At 42.6% G+C, this 15,495-nt stretch overlaps 1 protein-coding gene across 4 annotated transcripts in view; it reads left to right on the top strand.

The window, feature by feature from the left end:
- The first annotated feature begins 1,354 nt into the window (after positions 1-1,354).
- fam193a (family with sequence similarity 193 member A) overlaps positions 1,355-15,495 on the top strand; it is a 36,304-nt gene continuing 22,163 nt past the window's right edge. For 2 of the 4 annotated variants that reach the window (XR_008385629.1, XM_053622106.1), the window contains exons 1-8: positions 1,357-2,976; positions 8,148-8,216; positions 10,155-10,385; positions 10,828-10,997; positions 11,922-12,089; positions 13,504-13,732; positions 14,683-14,807; positions 14,913-15,060. Coding sequence is in view for 3 of the 4 variants with exons in the window: in XM_053622106.1 (XP_053478081.1) it covers positions 2,785-2,976; positions 8,148-8,216; positions 10,155-10,385; positions 10,828-10,997; positions 11,922-12,089; positions 13,504-13,732; positions 14,683-14,807; positions 14,913-15,060 (1,332 nt within the window). In the remaining variant the exon portion in view is untranslated. Of the gene's footprint in view, positions 2,977-8,147; positions 8,217-10,154; positions 10,386-10,827; positions 10,998-11,921; positions 12,090-13,503; positions 13,733-14,682; positions 14,808-14,912; positions 15,061-15,495 lie in introns of all 4 variants that reach the window. The other 2 variants (XM_053622108.1, XM_053622107.1) reach the window with 2 other exon arrangements.

Raw genomic sequence — 15,495 nt, forward strand, 5'->3', positions numbered from 1 at the left:
AACAGTTTCATCTAGTGCAAATGTTTGAGCTGGTTTATTTTCATTTCGGTTTCAGGCTTATTGTGTTGTGCTTTAGTTTAAAGTGGCTTTGTGTTAAGGAGTCCAGGTGAAATAAAGACAAATAAAGTTCTTATTGCAGTTGTCGTTCCTGTTCTTTTTTTTTCTTTTTTTGGTAACATTTGTATCTTCATCATCTCCTCACTTTATAAATAAACTAATTATTCATCTAAAGTCAACTGATTTACCGTGTCTAGATTTTAACTACAAATTTTTGCCTAATTGTGTAATTTTTTAAAATCTTTTTTCGATTTAAAAAATTTATATAATTCAAAAACTCTTTACAGTTACTAAAAAAATATTTTTCTCAACAAAGTGTCCTACTTTTTAAGCATATATCCTAGTTCACATTTTATATATATATATATATATATATATATATATATATATATATATATATATGTATATTATATGTATATAATGTATATATTACACATTATATATAAGTGTGTGTGTATTAATTAAAATCAGTTTTTTATAATAAATTAATTTAAATATAAATACAATTTAAACTAAAATTTTGTTGTGGAATTTTAAGGCCGATTGTTTTTTTTTAAAGGGCATTTTGTCAACAGACCTGAGACCTGAGAGAAAATATTACCACAGCTGTTTGTTTTTTTCACTCACAACATATCAGGTTTCCCCTCTGTGTAAAGAAATTCAAAGAACACATCATTTCCAATAATATGCATTACTGTGTGTATGAATACACAGTCTAGGACTAATACAGGTTTTGAATTATTATTTGTTTTACTTACCATGTTAGATAAGGGGAAGAGGAACCCACACATTAATATATATATATATATATATATATATATATATATATATATATATATATATATATAGATAGATAGATAGATAGATAGATATATGTGTATGTGTGTGTGTGTATATATATATATATATATATATACACACTGTGAGGTAAGCTAAACACTATTGGCTATTTAAAAAGGGGGAGGACCCACTCCATATATCCCGCCCTGACTTCCAGTAAAAATTACATCAATAAATCGAATAACGCTGCACATTTCAAGGCACTTCGCAGGGACTTTACGTTTCGAGTCCTAAATAATTCATAATGTGCTCTTTAGAAAATTTTAAGGCCAAAGTAATAATTAGTATATTAGATTTAAACAGATCTTTTATATGGGTAATATATGGGTACAACATATAAGACGTAAGATTATGAAAAGAAAAAAAAAAACTTCAGGTCAATTTCACACGAGATGAGGTGTAAACTATGCGTACTAAGTGTACCCATCTATCTCAGTGAAATTTGGCTCTGCCTTGAGATCTGCTTTGTGTAGCTTCGAATGCCGAATAAAAGTTGAAGTTGTTGCTTTTGCGTTTGATATTCTTGAACCACAGGTTTTACATGTTGCAGCTCTTTTGTTGCTGCAAACAACATAATCTTGGAAGATTATGGAATCTTTTTGGAATTTGGAATCTTTGTGGAAGACAATGCTACCACAAAGTGCCTCTGTCATCAGGGAATGAGCGCTCTTTCGACTTTGTCATTGTCCAGCGCAAATTGATTAACTGTTTGACTGGTTGAATGTTGACCTTGGAAATTAAGACTGGTGCTGATTTGCTGAAAATGTATAGTTTGTTGGGGAAAACGAACAGTTGGTTTACTAAACACTTTTGAAAACGCATCAAGTCAAAGGGCTCGAGTCCAAGTGAAGTCACAAATTGCTGTCAAGGTCAAAGTCGAGTCTTCTTTCCCTGCTGAACCCCCCCCCCAAAAAAAATAGAAACCATCACAGAAATTCTAATTCTAATTGCTTCCAGTACAAATACCATTACAAGCCGTTAAATCCATTACCAATATTGGTCCTTAATGGTATCCATTAGACATAACCTGCCACCAATACAATGCAACAAATTACCAGTAGAGACCCAGACGGACCATTACAGTTTCCATTCAAACCAATACAATTCCAATTATCAAGGGCGTAGATTTGCATATGGACGGTAGGGATATGTCCCTCCCAATATTTTGGGAGAGCAGAATTTTAGAATTTAGAATCTTCTAGTCTTTAATCTGTTGCTTCGTATAATTTGTATTTAAATGTAAATACAGATCTTAATATAAATAGAGATGTTATATTTTAATAAACCATTTGGTTGTCAACATTAAACAGTCCTTTTTTTTTTTTTTCCCGGGGTGGGTGGACCAAACCTACGCCCTTGCCCATTATAACCATTCCAAATTCTATGAGGGTTTCTATTGTTTGTTTGTTTGTTTGTTTGTTTTCAGCAGGATTAATGATGTCAAATCTAATCTAAAGTCAAAATTTGTGACTCGAGTCCAAGTCAAGTCCAAGTCATGTGCATCGAGTCCACAAGACAGTATGTACATTGTGAGGAAAATACATTTTTGTAGTTATTTACTCCTACACGCTTAAAAACTACATTACCCATGAACCTACACAGAAACACTTCCGCCTTTGCGTAAGGGCGTAAACCCAATTGGCCGAGTCCTGCCTAGTTAGCCATATTGGAACTTGAAGTCTTGCTAGCAACTCTGGGTAGATCGGGTTAGGCTTTTCACATTTTCTTCTAGAAAAATAATATATATAAATATATATATCTAAATATATATTGTATCACGGGATTAAAAGCCTGACGTCCCAGCCAAGACGCAGCCTGTTGTGGACAGGTGAAAAAAAAAAAAAGAAGCTGTCTCTGTTTCATTGTGTGGCTGGAAATTTTTTAATAATGAGTCCCACCGACGCGAAGCGAGGAGCGAAGCGCAGGAAGAACAAGCGGGGCGGCGCGAGCAGCACGGCAGGAAAATCCGAGGCTTCAGCCGCGGCCCGGGCTGCTCATTCCGCCGCAACAGCCGCCTCCACCAGGAGCTTTCTAACCACGGGGAGCTCTGGAAATGTCGACTCGGGCCTCAATGGAGAGGTAAACGATACCAATTTACAGGTTGTAATAACATGTCAGAGTTCCAACCGGCTTTTCTGAGATACGCGGCCTGGCTAATGAGCTAACTAGCATGTCAGCTAGCTAAGAATTCTTCTTAAATGTCCATATTCAGTGACGGTTCAGTCCTGTCAGAAGCTCCTTCAGCTGACACATAGACAGATGTGCAAGCAAATATCTGCTTTGAGGCAAGAGGAGGAGGCGGTAGTGCAGCATGTTTGCAAACCTGGCTAAGGATGGAGTTAGCTAGCAAAAAAAAAAAAAAAAAAAAGAGGCTAGGATTAGCTGTTGACATCTCTGTTTTATTTCAGCTGATTGAACAGCATAGATGATCAGCCAGCTCAGAGCTCTCAGGACACACACACTCTACCTGGATCTGCCCAGAGCTAACCCAGAATAAACAAACAAATAAATAAATAAATACATCAGCCTCTCTGACACACACACACACACACACACACACGCACACACACGCACGCATTGTTTACAAGGTGTGTGTCTGCAGAGTTCACTGCAGCCTCTTCTTCCTCGTCCTCCTCTTCCTCATCCTCTTCTTCGTCCTCATCTTCCTCCTCTTCCTCATCCTCTTCTTCGTCCTCATCTTCCTCCTCTTCCTCGTCCTCTTCTTCCGCCTCTTCCTCGTCCTCTTCTTCCGCCTCTTCCTCGTCCTCTTCTTCCTCTTCTTCCTCGTCCTCTTCTTCCTCGTCCTCTTCTTCCTCCTCTTCCTCGTCCTCTTCTTCCTCCTCTTCCTCGTCCTCTTCTTCCTCCTCTTCCTCGTCCTCTTCTTCCTCCTCTTCCTCGTCCTCTTCTTCCTCCTCTTCCTCGTCCTCTTCCTCCTCTTCCTCATCCTCTTCTTCCTCGTCCCCTTCCTCGTCCTCTTCCTTGTCCTCTTCCTCCTCCTCCTCTTCCTCCTCCTCTTCTTCCTCCTCGTCCTCCTCTTCCTCCTCCTCGTCCTCTTCCTCCTCCTCGTCCTTTTCCTCCTCCTCGTCCTCTTCCTTGTCCTCTTCTTCCTCCTCGTCCTCTTCCTCTTCTTCTTCCTCCTCCTCCTTTTCCTCCTCTTCTTCCTCCTCTTCCTCTTCTTTGTATTGTCAGTAATGTGACATAACATGATTTGTCTTTGGTAAATAAAGGCCAGTTGTGGCCGATGACTGCCCTTTGTGTGTGTGTGTGTGTGTGTGTTTTGTTATTGTGTAGAGACAGGAAGTTGTTACAGCAAGGAGTCTGCAGGAAATGTCATCACATATAGTGGCTTTAAGAGCTTAGTTTATGAACGAAGTAGGGTGAACCGCTGAAAAAGTCGCAGCTAAGGACGCATCGATACGAATCGGGTATCGTTCTGACACGAGTTCCTATACGAACTATCTGATACCGATACTACGTGACGTACGCCCCATGAAGCAGCCTATCCTACGTATTAACGAAATCGAATCCGAGCAAAACGCGACGATGTCTGCTCTCAAGACGAGGACCTACGGCGTCTTCCTACGACGTGCGACATCTTTAATAGAGATCGCGAGCTGAGCCGTGCGACGGCGTCCAGCCATCGGCGTTTTAAAAAAAAAAAACGTTTTCGAGTGAGATGTAACGGTTCTTAATTTCACTGTCGGATGTGAGAGCGGTTCAGTTCGGCGAGCACTGAGATATACTGAGACTTCTTTTCGGCAGGGTGTACGCTTGGGAGTGAAGTTTTTACCGCCAACGCTCGCTGATACTGAATGAAAACACAACACTCCAAGTGAAATACTGCTGAACTTTATGACAAAAATAAACAGCACTGCCTGTACCATGAAAATGTACTGTGCTTGTTTTTAAAAATGAAATAAATATTAATATGTATGAACTGTTAATAAGTATTGAAGTAAATAAAAGATACACGTCCAAACTGAACCAAAAAGTAGCGCTCCAAATAACAACCTAAAACAGAGACGTACAAAATGAAGTAAAAAAAAAACAAAAAAAACACTGCAAACAGCACAACAAAATTTGTCAACGACAGTTTTTATTTCGCCTCTAGAGGCCGCTCTCGTACAGCGTACCCTTCTCAACAGCCTGTCCGTGTGGGTTTTTGCGGATAACCGATCATCTTAATCGTCAATTCAGTCATTCGACCTGTAGTTTTTACCGCTCGGATTAATTAGCGTGAAAGGACGACAGTTGATCTTTCCGTCTTCAGGAACGTTCGCGCTGTCGTATAACTCCTCGTTTAACGTCTTAATGTTTAACTCTACTAGAACACCACGTCTCGTAGCCCGAGCCGTTCACCAACGACGTGCTGATCTTTCATCGAGGACACGAAGACGAGACTACATTATAAACTTTGTTAGAAGACGACAACGATCACAGACTCCATCGAGAAGATATAATAATAATAATAATTGTATCGTACGGTAAGCCGGCGTCATGATTACCGCGGACCGGTCGTGATCAGACGTTTCGGAGTCTGACGTGCTCGCACTCGCGCTTGCTCAGGCTAACTACATGCTTATGAAACGTTATTAGTGCACAAGATCCATTAAACTCCCAAGACGTGTAAAAAGCACGTCATACCGCGCCACGCCTCCTTTCTGTGTCTAACCCGTGTTTTCTTGTGTTGCCACGGAAACGGCATCTGTAGGCAATCTTGACCTTCGAAAAGGAGGAGCTGGGTTTAACCATGGCTCTCGTGTTTTATACAGTGGTACGATTTCAGCAATAAATCGTGTAAACACATCCATTTCCGTACAGTCCTACACACAGCTTGTGTGTGTGTGTGTGTCGGTTAATGGTATTGTTTGTGAGATCATCTTAAATCCCTCTAGGATGACACGGCGATCGAGTTAGCTCAGGACGAGTGACGTCAGCGGCGCTGTAGAGCTGGCTTCACGCCATGCGCGTGATGTGACTCGTCATCATCGTCATCATCGTCAGCGCGGTTTTACTAAAGAGGGACGTGCAGAATATTTTTATTTCTGCCAGTCACCCAGGTGGACAAATCTTACATTTATTAGCAAGACGAGTAAAAGCTCCAGGGTGCTGCCCGGTTCCGTGGTCTGGCTCGCCCAGAACCCGAGCAGTGGCCGCTAGCGTAATGTAATAAGGCACGGCGTGGTATTTCTCCGTGTAAGCGCACGGATACAGAGGAAAGGAAACGGACGAGTGTGTGATTATTATTCTCCATGTAGCGGAGTCGGTGTGGGGTTCTGTCCTCACACGCACTGTCTTCTTCTCAGTTTAAAGGCTCCTGTATTTGCTGGAGTTTTTCTTTCGAACGTTTATCGCGGTTGTCTGTTCATTCAGGATTGGGAGGAGGGGGGGTCTGGGGGTCTTTCTCTCTACGACTACATCTAGTACCGACCGCGCCAATTTCCAGATCGTTCCTGTTCCTCTTCTCCGATCGATTTAGGTCGGGGTTCGGGAACCGCCGGGCTACAGGGTGGATATACAGACCCTGCAGTGTTTTAGCGGTTCGGAACGAGTTTCTGGAAAAATGCTGCAGAGGTGTCACTGTATGATCAAATAATACAAGGCCGTGTGGTGAGCGAGTCCGGTTTTTAAAACCTGCGTTTATGTCGTTATTCAGCTGTTGAGAAAGGGGACGAGAAGAAATATAAATGATTTACCGAGTAAATCACAACTTATTACGCATTATTTTCACCTCACAGTGTGGTGTGCAGTGTTCTTCCGCTGATAGCTGTAATGGTTATAATTACCATGAGATGTTCCGGAACGTCCGAGAGACACATCCGTTCCTGTTATCACTTACGTTATAGCTGCGATAGACACTCGTTCCTTCACCAGCCTCTCTCTCGCGCTCTTTCTTGCTCTTTCTCTCTCTCTCTCGCGCTCTTTCTTGCTCTTTCTCTCTCTCTCTCTCTCTCTCTCTCTCGCTCTTTCTTGCTCTTTCTCACCCTCTCTCTCTCTCGCTCTTTCTTGCTCTTTCTCACCCTCTCTCTCTCTCGCTCTTTCTTGCTCTTTCTCACCCTCTCTCTCTCTCTCGCTCTTTCTTGCTCTTTCTCACTCTCTCTCTCTCTCTCGCTCTTTCTTGCTCTTTCTCACCCTCTCTCTCTCTCTCGCTCTTTCTTGCTCTTTCTCACTCTCTCTCTCGCTCTCTGTATCTGTCTCTCTCTCTCTATCTGTCTCTCCTCCTCTCAAAAAACCCCGCTCGTCATTTTACCGAGAAACCAGAGAGCGTCACCTCATCTGTCCTGAAGACTTTCCTGAGCTGTGAATCTTTGACTGTTACAAATCGCTGACACTGTAGACTCCTTCCATAAACGTCAAGTAAACGTCAACAATGCGTGTTTTTTCTTTGTTAAACAACTACAAAAAAACAATCAGTTTATTATTAGCTTACGTGGCGTGTCCGCCGTACGAGTCCTCGTGTACCAGCTGTTACTATAGAAACAATAACGTATCGGAACGAGCGCATTACTGTGAACCTGAGCCGCTCACGCCTTCTGACCAATCAGATTCCAGAATTACAGTGTACCACACCGTGCTGTAAACAAAAAAATCAACCACTTCAGATTGTAAGCCGGGGATTTTAAACACATGGGCGGTCACAGATTCTGTTTCTGTTTACAGCGCTAATGTTTTCGATCCACCTTCTCAGAAAAAAAAACAAACAAAAACATTTATTGACTTCAGTTCGGTCTTCGGCTTTCGCAGGACTTTTGTTAAATCTGTAACGTAAAAATGATGCGCGAGAGAGACTATAACCTGCCTTCTCCACGCTTTCGTCTCATTTGTAGTGCCGGAAAGGTAGAGCGTGAGGGGCGGTGCCCAACAGTAGACATGTGACTGAATGGATATATGTACGAATGTTTCGTCTCGTAGTTTCCTTTTCCTTTCTGTACGTTGCACAGAGGCATGCTGGGAAATACACAATACCTGGTGTAGTAGTGTGTACATCTAAATAAAGCAAGCTGATTACCTCATTTCCTTAAATTGAATTCCCTGTACACACACACACACACACACATGCATGTTCTGTCATTTATTTATCTATTTATTTATTTTTGTTGTTGTTGTTGTTGATATAGCAACTATAATAGGATTCCACACTGCAGTTGGCTTTCTGAAGAGTACTTCCTGTGTCTCTGAGTGCGAGAGAGTGAGTGAGAGAGAGATAGTGAGAGTGAGATGCAGTTTCTGACATGCATGGTCTCTTCCAGGTCCCAGGTAACGGTACGCCCCAGTTTTCCGAAGGCCCTGTGAACTCCGACTTTTCCGGAGTCCTTCAGGTAATCAGCAAATCTCCGTGTTTGCATGAGGTGTTCCTAGGATCACGGACGTTTACTTTTGTCGCAGCGTTGGTGCCGAAAGCCTCATACTTTTCTCTTTACACTCAGTTTTGCATCTTTGACCTCTCACGCTCTCGCTGCGGCCGAAAAACCCCACCCTATTTTGTTTGTTTGGATTTGGATCGGCCACGCCCCCGACGCCTCTTCACGTCCTAAATGATTATGAGGAGACGTTGCGTGTTTATAGAGCTGTGATTTGGCTTCCAAGCAGTTGAATGTCCGAGATCATCGCGACAGTCGAACTCTAGTTCAGCTCAGTTTTGAGGGCGGAGCTTTGTGTACATGGGTGGATTAGGAATTTTTTATTTTATACATTTTTTTCTTCCGCCAAGATTAGGTATGGTTCGACATTTGAACGATTACCTACCACCCATGTTCACGAAGCTCCGCCCCCTGTATCTCACGTGGCCCAAATAGTGTTTAAAAAATGACTGACAGCCGAACGCAAGCAATCCGGACCGGAATTTTCCGAACGTGTTTTCTCACTGACTTAATAAACTTTTGCTAACAGCTTAATCTTTGTTTTTTTTTTTCTCTCCATGCTCTACATACTGTTTCTTCCAGGTTATTCTGTACCGATAGTGAATTAAAAAACAAAAACACTGTCTCTCTTCTGAACTGAAATTTAATCAGGTACACCTGCCATACAGTCCCCTCCGAAACTATTGGAACGGCATGGACAGTTCATTTGTTTGTGCTGTACACCGAAGACATTTGGGTTTGAAAAGAACCTTTTTTTTTTTTTTTTAAAGAACCATTGTTTGCACTGTTTGCTGTAGATGGCGCTGTTAGTATATTTGCATTTTCCAAAGTTCGGTCTAATAAATACAAATTTAAAAAAAAAAAAAAATACACAATTTAATCACAAATTCATTATGTAAGAACAACAAACGTTTTTAAATCATAATGAAGAATCGTTCATAAAGTTAAAAAAAACTATTTATTTATTATTAGTATCTCCCAGCCCTAACCCTTTTTCCCCTCTCTCTCTCTCTCTCTCTCTCTCTGTGTGTCTCTCTCTCTCTCTGTGTGTGTCTCTCTCTCTGTGTCTCTGTGTGTGTGTGTGTGTCTCTCTCTCTCTGTGTCTCTCTGTGTGTGTCTCTGTGTCTCTCTGTGTGTGTCTCTGTGTTTCTCTGTGTGTGTGTGTCTCTCTCTGTGTGTGTGTCTCTCTCTGTGTGTGTGTCTCTCTCTGTGTGTGTGTGTCTCTCTCTGTGTGTGTGTGTCTCTCTCTCTGTGTGTGTCTCTCTCTCTGTGTGTGTCTCTCTCTCTGTGTGTGTCTCTCTCTCTGTGTGTGTGTCTCTCTCTCTGTGTGTGTGTCTCTCTCTCTGTGTGTGTGTGTCTCTCTCTCTGTGTGTGTGTGTCTCTCTCTCTGTGTGTGTGTGTCTCTCTCTCTGTGTGTGTGTGTCTCTCTCTCTGTGTGTGTGTGTCTCTCTCTCTGTGTGTGTGTGTCTCTCTCTCTGTGTGTGTGTGTCTCTCTCTCTGTGTGTGTGTCTCTCTCTGTGTGTCTCTCTCTGTGTGTCTCTCTCTGTGTGTGTCTCTCTGTGTGTGTCTCTCTGTGTGTGTCTCTCTCTGTGTGTCTCTCTCTGTGTGTCTCTCTCTGTCTCTCTCTCTCTGTGACTCTCTCTGTCTCTCTCTGTGTCTCTCTCTGTGTGTGTCTCTCTCTCTCTGTCTCTCTCTCTCGCTGTGTCTCTCTCTCTCTGTGTGTCTCTCTCTGTGTGTTTCTCTCTCTTTCTCTCTCTCTGCCTGTATCTCTCTCTATCCATCTACCTCTCTATCTTTCACTCTTTGTCTCACTCTCTCTTTCTCTCTCTATCTCTCTCTCTCTGTCTGTCTCTATCTTTCTTTATCTCTCTCTCTCTCTCTCCGTCTGTCTCTCAGACCCCGTTCACGTTCGGCCTGAACCAGAGGGCGCCGTACACCACGGGTGATCGCTGCTTGCTCTGTCGCAGCGAGCGCAAAGACGCCGTTTCGCAGGACTCGGGTCAGAACGGCACGGGCCAGTCGCCCAAATCCTCCAGCGCCCTCCAGCTGCCCCTTTACGTCTGCCCCGACTGCAAACGCACTGTAGAGAAGGACGAGCGGCAGCCCCCCTCTGACCAGACCTCGATGGTACGTCCCGATCCGTTTAGCGTGTGCTTGTTTATCTCTCTCTAAAGAAGAAATAAGAAATGACCTGGTCAGTATTGTGCTGTACCACGATACAGACCCCTACAGTAACCGTGTCCTAGCTCCAGCTGTATATAAAGCTTAGTCTTAAAATCATAACATGAATCCCTTTGTAGCGGGAAATGATTTGTTTGAGTGTTTTTATTTATTTATTTATTTATTTATTTCCTTCCTGACATTTTGAGTCTAATGATTGTTTATCCCGCCTACGTATGTTAACGTGGTTTGCTCTCGTCACTGTATCCGCCTTGCTTTTCCACACCCATTTTGTAAGGAATGTCATCCACACACATAGCTCTGTAATAGACTCTCACTCACTCTCTCTGTCTCTCTCTCTCTCTCTCTCTCTCTCTCTCTCTCTGTCTCTCTCTCTCTCTCGTTGCAGAGTCAGGACTTTTTGTTACGCATGCCCATGGGTAATGGTGGATTAAGCCAGGACTCGGCAGGCCCCAATGCTAGGCTAATGGTCGGCGCTCCTACTTTACCCACACCGGACCTCAGCACGCCGCTCTCCACAGACACCGTGTGCGGCTGTGAGGCGTGCAGCGAGAGGAGGTACAGGAGCTTAACAGACACAACCTCTGACCACTTATACACACACCACTCAAACCACTCAAACCAAAAGTAAACACTTATGGGGTTACATTTATACGCTGTAATATTCAGCATGCACAATATTATTATTATTATTATTATTATTATTATTATTATTGGAGCCATTTTACTCTTGCGTTATAATGAGACAGTCTCTACGGGGGAGACTGTAGTTAGCAGTAGGAGCATGAATCCTACTTTTTAGGAATAGGTATTAATGTGTACATGTACATTATGTAGCTAATAAAACTCTTCTAGCCAGGGATCGTAATTTATATTCTATAAACGATCATCGTGTTGCTCTTTTTATCGTTTAATCATTTAATTATTGTGGAACGTCCAAGGAAGAAGTTACGTCTCTCACCACCATCTCTCTTTTTTTTCTTCTTCTTCTTCTTTTCTCCCACCCCCTCACTTAAAGATAAGGCTTTCCCGTGATGGAAAACTCGTAGATCGTTACAGATGCCGACTCCTTCCGAAAACGTTCAGAAACACGTCTCCTTACACAAAACCTTTCTTTATTAAATAACCTTTCGTATCAGTCTTCGATTATATGGAGAATCCGCTAAACAAGTCCCCGTGAATGAACGAGATGTTGCTATAGAAACGAGCTACCCTCAGAGCCGCCGTTCTAGAAAACCCAACACTTTTAACCTCGAGCGTCGTTTTTAGACGTGGATTTTAAAGTCGAAAGCATGCGATTATGATGAAACCTTGTGATGGAGAATTGCGTGTCCAGTCCGGTTCACTTCGACGACGGTTAGATCGGTCGGTAAACCATGAATCCGTCCGTGTAACGAAGCGATAAAGTGACGATGACGCGGCAGGAATTTAAGTGCGGTTAACGGTGTTGATGAATGAAACGTTGGTGCTTCCGCTCCTCAGGGAGATCACGGCGGAGTCGGAGCGGGAGTCTCAGCAGCTGCAGAATCACTGGTCCGAGGTGCGCTACCTGGTGCGCTGTATCTACCGGCAGACCGGCACGCCGCTGGCCGACGACCAGGACCAGCCTCTAAACCGGGACAAGGAGAGCATGAAGGAGCTGGTGGACAGGTGCTGTCTCCGTCTCAGACGCATGTTCTAGCTCAGTTCAGAGGGAGATATTCAGTGCAGGCAAAAAAAAAAAAAAAAAAAAAGGACATTTTGTCTGAATATTTTCTGAGCAATATAAATTTTTCTATGAATGAAATACTTTACTGTAGAAGTGAAGGAATAAAGCTGATCTGACGCAGCTGGACGTGAAGCAGACTCACTGCTACTATCCTTAAGTTGATTTATTTTCTTATAACAGCACGCCATGAAGTGTGTTATTCCTTTTATATTACAGCAGATCACAGGCAGCTTCCACGTCGTCCCACTACATTTTTTTTTCTCTTATTTTTGATTTTTTTCTCCCTTTCCTTTTCCGCTTCGATCTCTTTAGGTGGAAGCTCAAGTTTCCGTTTATTTCTCCTGTGATTTAAAACACTGGTGTTTTTAAAAAAAAAGAAAAAAAAAGAAAAAAAAAAATTACAAATAAAAGTCTCATTCTTGCTTGGAGCGTCCGTATACAATACGCTAAGTTTAGACACAGTCATTCTTTCTTTATTAAAAAAAATAAAAATTTCCTCCACATTTTAGAATAATAATAATAGTCATCAAAACATCTGGAGGAACTCAAATGGAACTATGGGAATTATGTCGTGATAACTAATTTAATATTTTAACATCTTCAAAGTAGACGTCCTTTTTGTCTAGAGATTTCCAGAAATGTACTCTCGGCGTTTTCTCACCCGATTTCTTGAGGAATTTCCCCGAGATGCTTTTTAAACAGGATTAAAAGGAGTTCCCACCGACGCCGGACTGTTATCGGCTGCTTTCCGGAAAATATTTCCCTCCGAGTCGTCCGTTTAAAAACGGTATTTTTTTTTGTTAATAAAATGTTCGTTTTAGTCTAATGAAAGGAACGAACACGTCGGCACGACGATATTTTTGTCTACGACACCGATTCCACACGTTTAATCACACACCTTCAGATCAAAAGCTTTTTAAGATCACGAGAAAACATTTCAGTCGAGCGTCCACAGACTTTTGACAGGAAGTGTTTATGTACGTTCATGTACAGCAGAGTCAATAAAAACCCGATACGTGCGTAATTATAAAAATAGTACAAATAGTTTTTTAAAAAAAAAACCTCCTACATCTACCAAACATCTGATTGCACATGATTAGTGTAGTGTCGTGATCATGATTAGATTTTTCTATTTTTTAATGTAAACACAAAAAGGCCTACTGCTTGTACTCGGCGTAAGAGGTGACAATCGTGACCACTGCGTGTGAGAATGTTTTTATGTTTAACATTTACTCGAATTACCTCACGGTAGCCCGTACTCATAACCTTCACCCTGTTCTGTGTCTGCTTTTTCACACTACTCCCTAGTCCACTGGTAATCGAATAGTCTGGCTTGTTGATTTTCCCCATGGCCAGGCTGTGTGAGAAGGACCCGTACCAGCTGTACCAGCGGCTGGAGCAGCAGGCCAGGGAATACGTGCTGGAGATGAAGGTCCGGCTCCTGAAGCACCTGTCAGCGGGACCCGAAGGCCCAGGGGCCACTCACGGCCCTCCACAGGCGCACCAGTTCATCTCGCTGCTCCTGGAGGAGTACAGCGCCCTCTGCCAGGCAGCCAGGACCATCAGCAGCTTCCTGCTCACGCTGGTCTGTTTCGGATGTTCATAGATAATCTCTTTTAACTCTCTCAAAAAATTTCCCATTCTGTTTTATTTATTTACTTACTTATTTATTTATTCAGTTTGTTTAGACACGGATTTCTGTAAAGCCGCTTTGGGACCGTGCGTATTATCATTTTTTAATTGACTGGCTAGTTTTATGAGCCTGTCTTTAAGTAAGAACGCTACTCTTTCAATATTGACGATGATTAAAGCTGTACAGATGGATTTAGGGAATTATATTCACGTACGTAATTATATCCATGTACGTAATGGAGTGGGTGATTACATACAATACCCATAATACACTGTTGTGTGTTATTATGATCATTCGGTACAGCAGCTTTGCATTTGTAAGTGCAGTTATTACAGTTTATATATATATATAGATATATATACACACACACACACACACACACACACTACCGGTCAAAAGTTTAGACACACTCATTCTTTATTTTTATTTACCCCTCTACATTTTAGAATAATAATAAAGTCATCAAAACTCTGGAGTAACACAAATGGAACTATGGGAATTATGTCGTGATAAAAAAAAAAGCAAAAAATAATTTAATATTTTAGCATCTTAAAGTAGACGCCGTTTTTTTGTCTAGAATTTCCAGAAATGTATTCTTTTTTTTTTGTAAATAAAATGTTCGTTTCCTAATGAAAGAAACGAATACGTCGGCACGATTATATTTTGGTCTACGACACCGATTCCACACGTTTAATCACACGCCTTCAGATCAAAAGGTTTTTGAGATCACGAGAAAACATTTCAGTCGAGCGTCCACAAACTTTTGACCGTAAGTGTGTATTCGTTTATATACGTGTAAAACATTTTTTCCTGTCCGTTGATCAACTTTCAGTTTTATAACGCAGTGCGTCATGTCTTCCTCTCTGTAAACGTTTTGAATCGCCCTCGCTGTTGTGCCGCAGGAGAACGAGCACCTTAAGAAGTTCCAGGTGACGTGGGAGCTCCACAACAAGCACCTGTTTGAGAGTTTGGTGTTCTCCGAGCCCATCCTGCACGGCAGCCTGCCGGCTCTCGTCGCCCAGCTCAAGTACGCGCCGCTCGTACACGGCCGACCCGTGTTGGTCGGGTTTGTTAATCCGTCAGGTTGCGTTTTAGATTAAAATCACAGCGTTTTTTTGTTTCTGCGATCCAGGCAGGGCACGGCGTCGCACGACTCGTACAGTGAGGACATGTACAAGGCGCTGCTGGACAGTCTACACGCCCTCGAGCAGGAGATGAAGGCCGTAGCGGCGGAGTGGACGGAGTGCAGAAAGAGGATAGACGACTACGTGGACGAGCAGGTGGAGCACTTTAGCGCTTCTTGTTTCTGAGAGGATGCAGGTTTTATTTATCCAACAGTGCCGGAGGAGGTCATTTAATACGTGCCTTCAGGTGGCTTGTACAGTAAGTGGAAATTTGCAAGTCGTAATAAGGTCATTTCCCCCACCCTTGGCACGTGCGAAGCAGAAAACAAACAAACATGGACGACGCCTCTATGAAAGCATGTCTTCTGTTTGCTTTTGTCAGAGCATGTAAAGCTCATAAAAAGCTGCTTTACGCGTTCTCCTGTAACGAACTATTAACATTCATGCAACGTTTCGGGCTGGCATCGCAGTACAGCAACAACAACAGACGCTACACGCCTCCAGACCTGTGGCCGCAAGTTCGCAAGCACTCCGGTCTGTGCAGTAAAAACAGCCCTGCAGAGGCTGTGCTAACCAAATGCTTAGCAGATT

This window comes from Ictalurus furcatus, chromosome 3 (assembly GCF_023375685.1).
Source record: "Ictalurus furcatus strain D&B chromosome 3, Billie_1.0, whole genome shotgun sequence".
Classification (NCBI taxonomy): domain Eukaryota; kingdom Metazoa; phylum Chordata; class Actinopteri; order Siluriformes; family Ictaluridae; genus Ictalurus; species Ictalurus furcatus.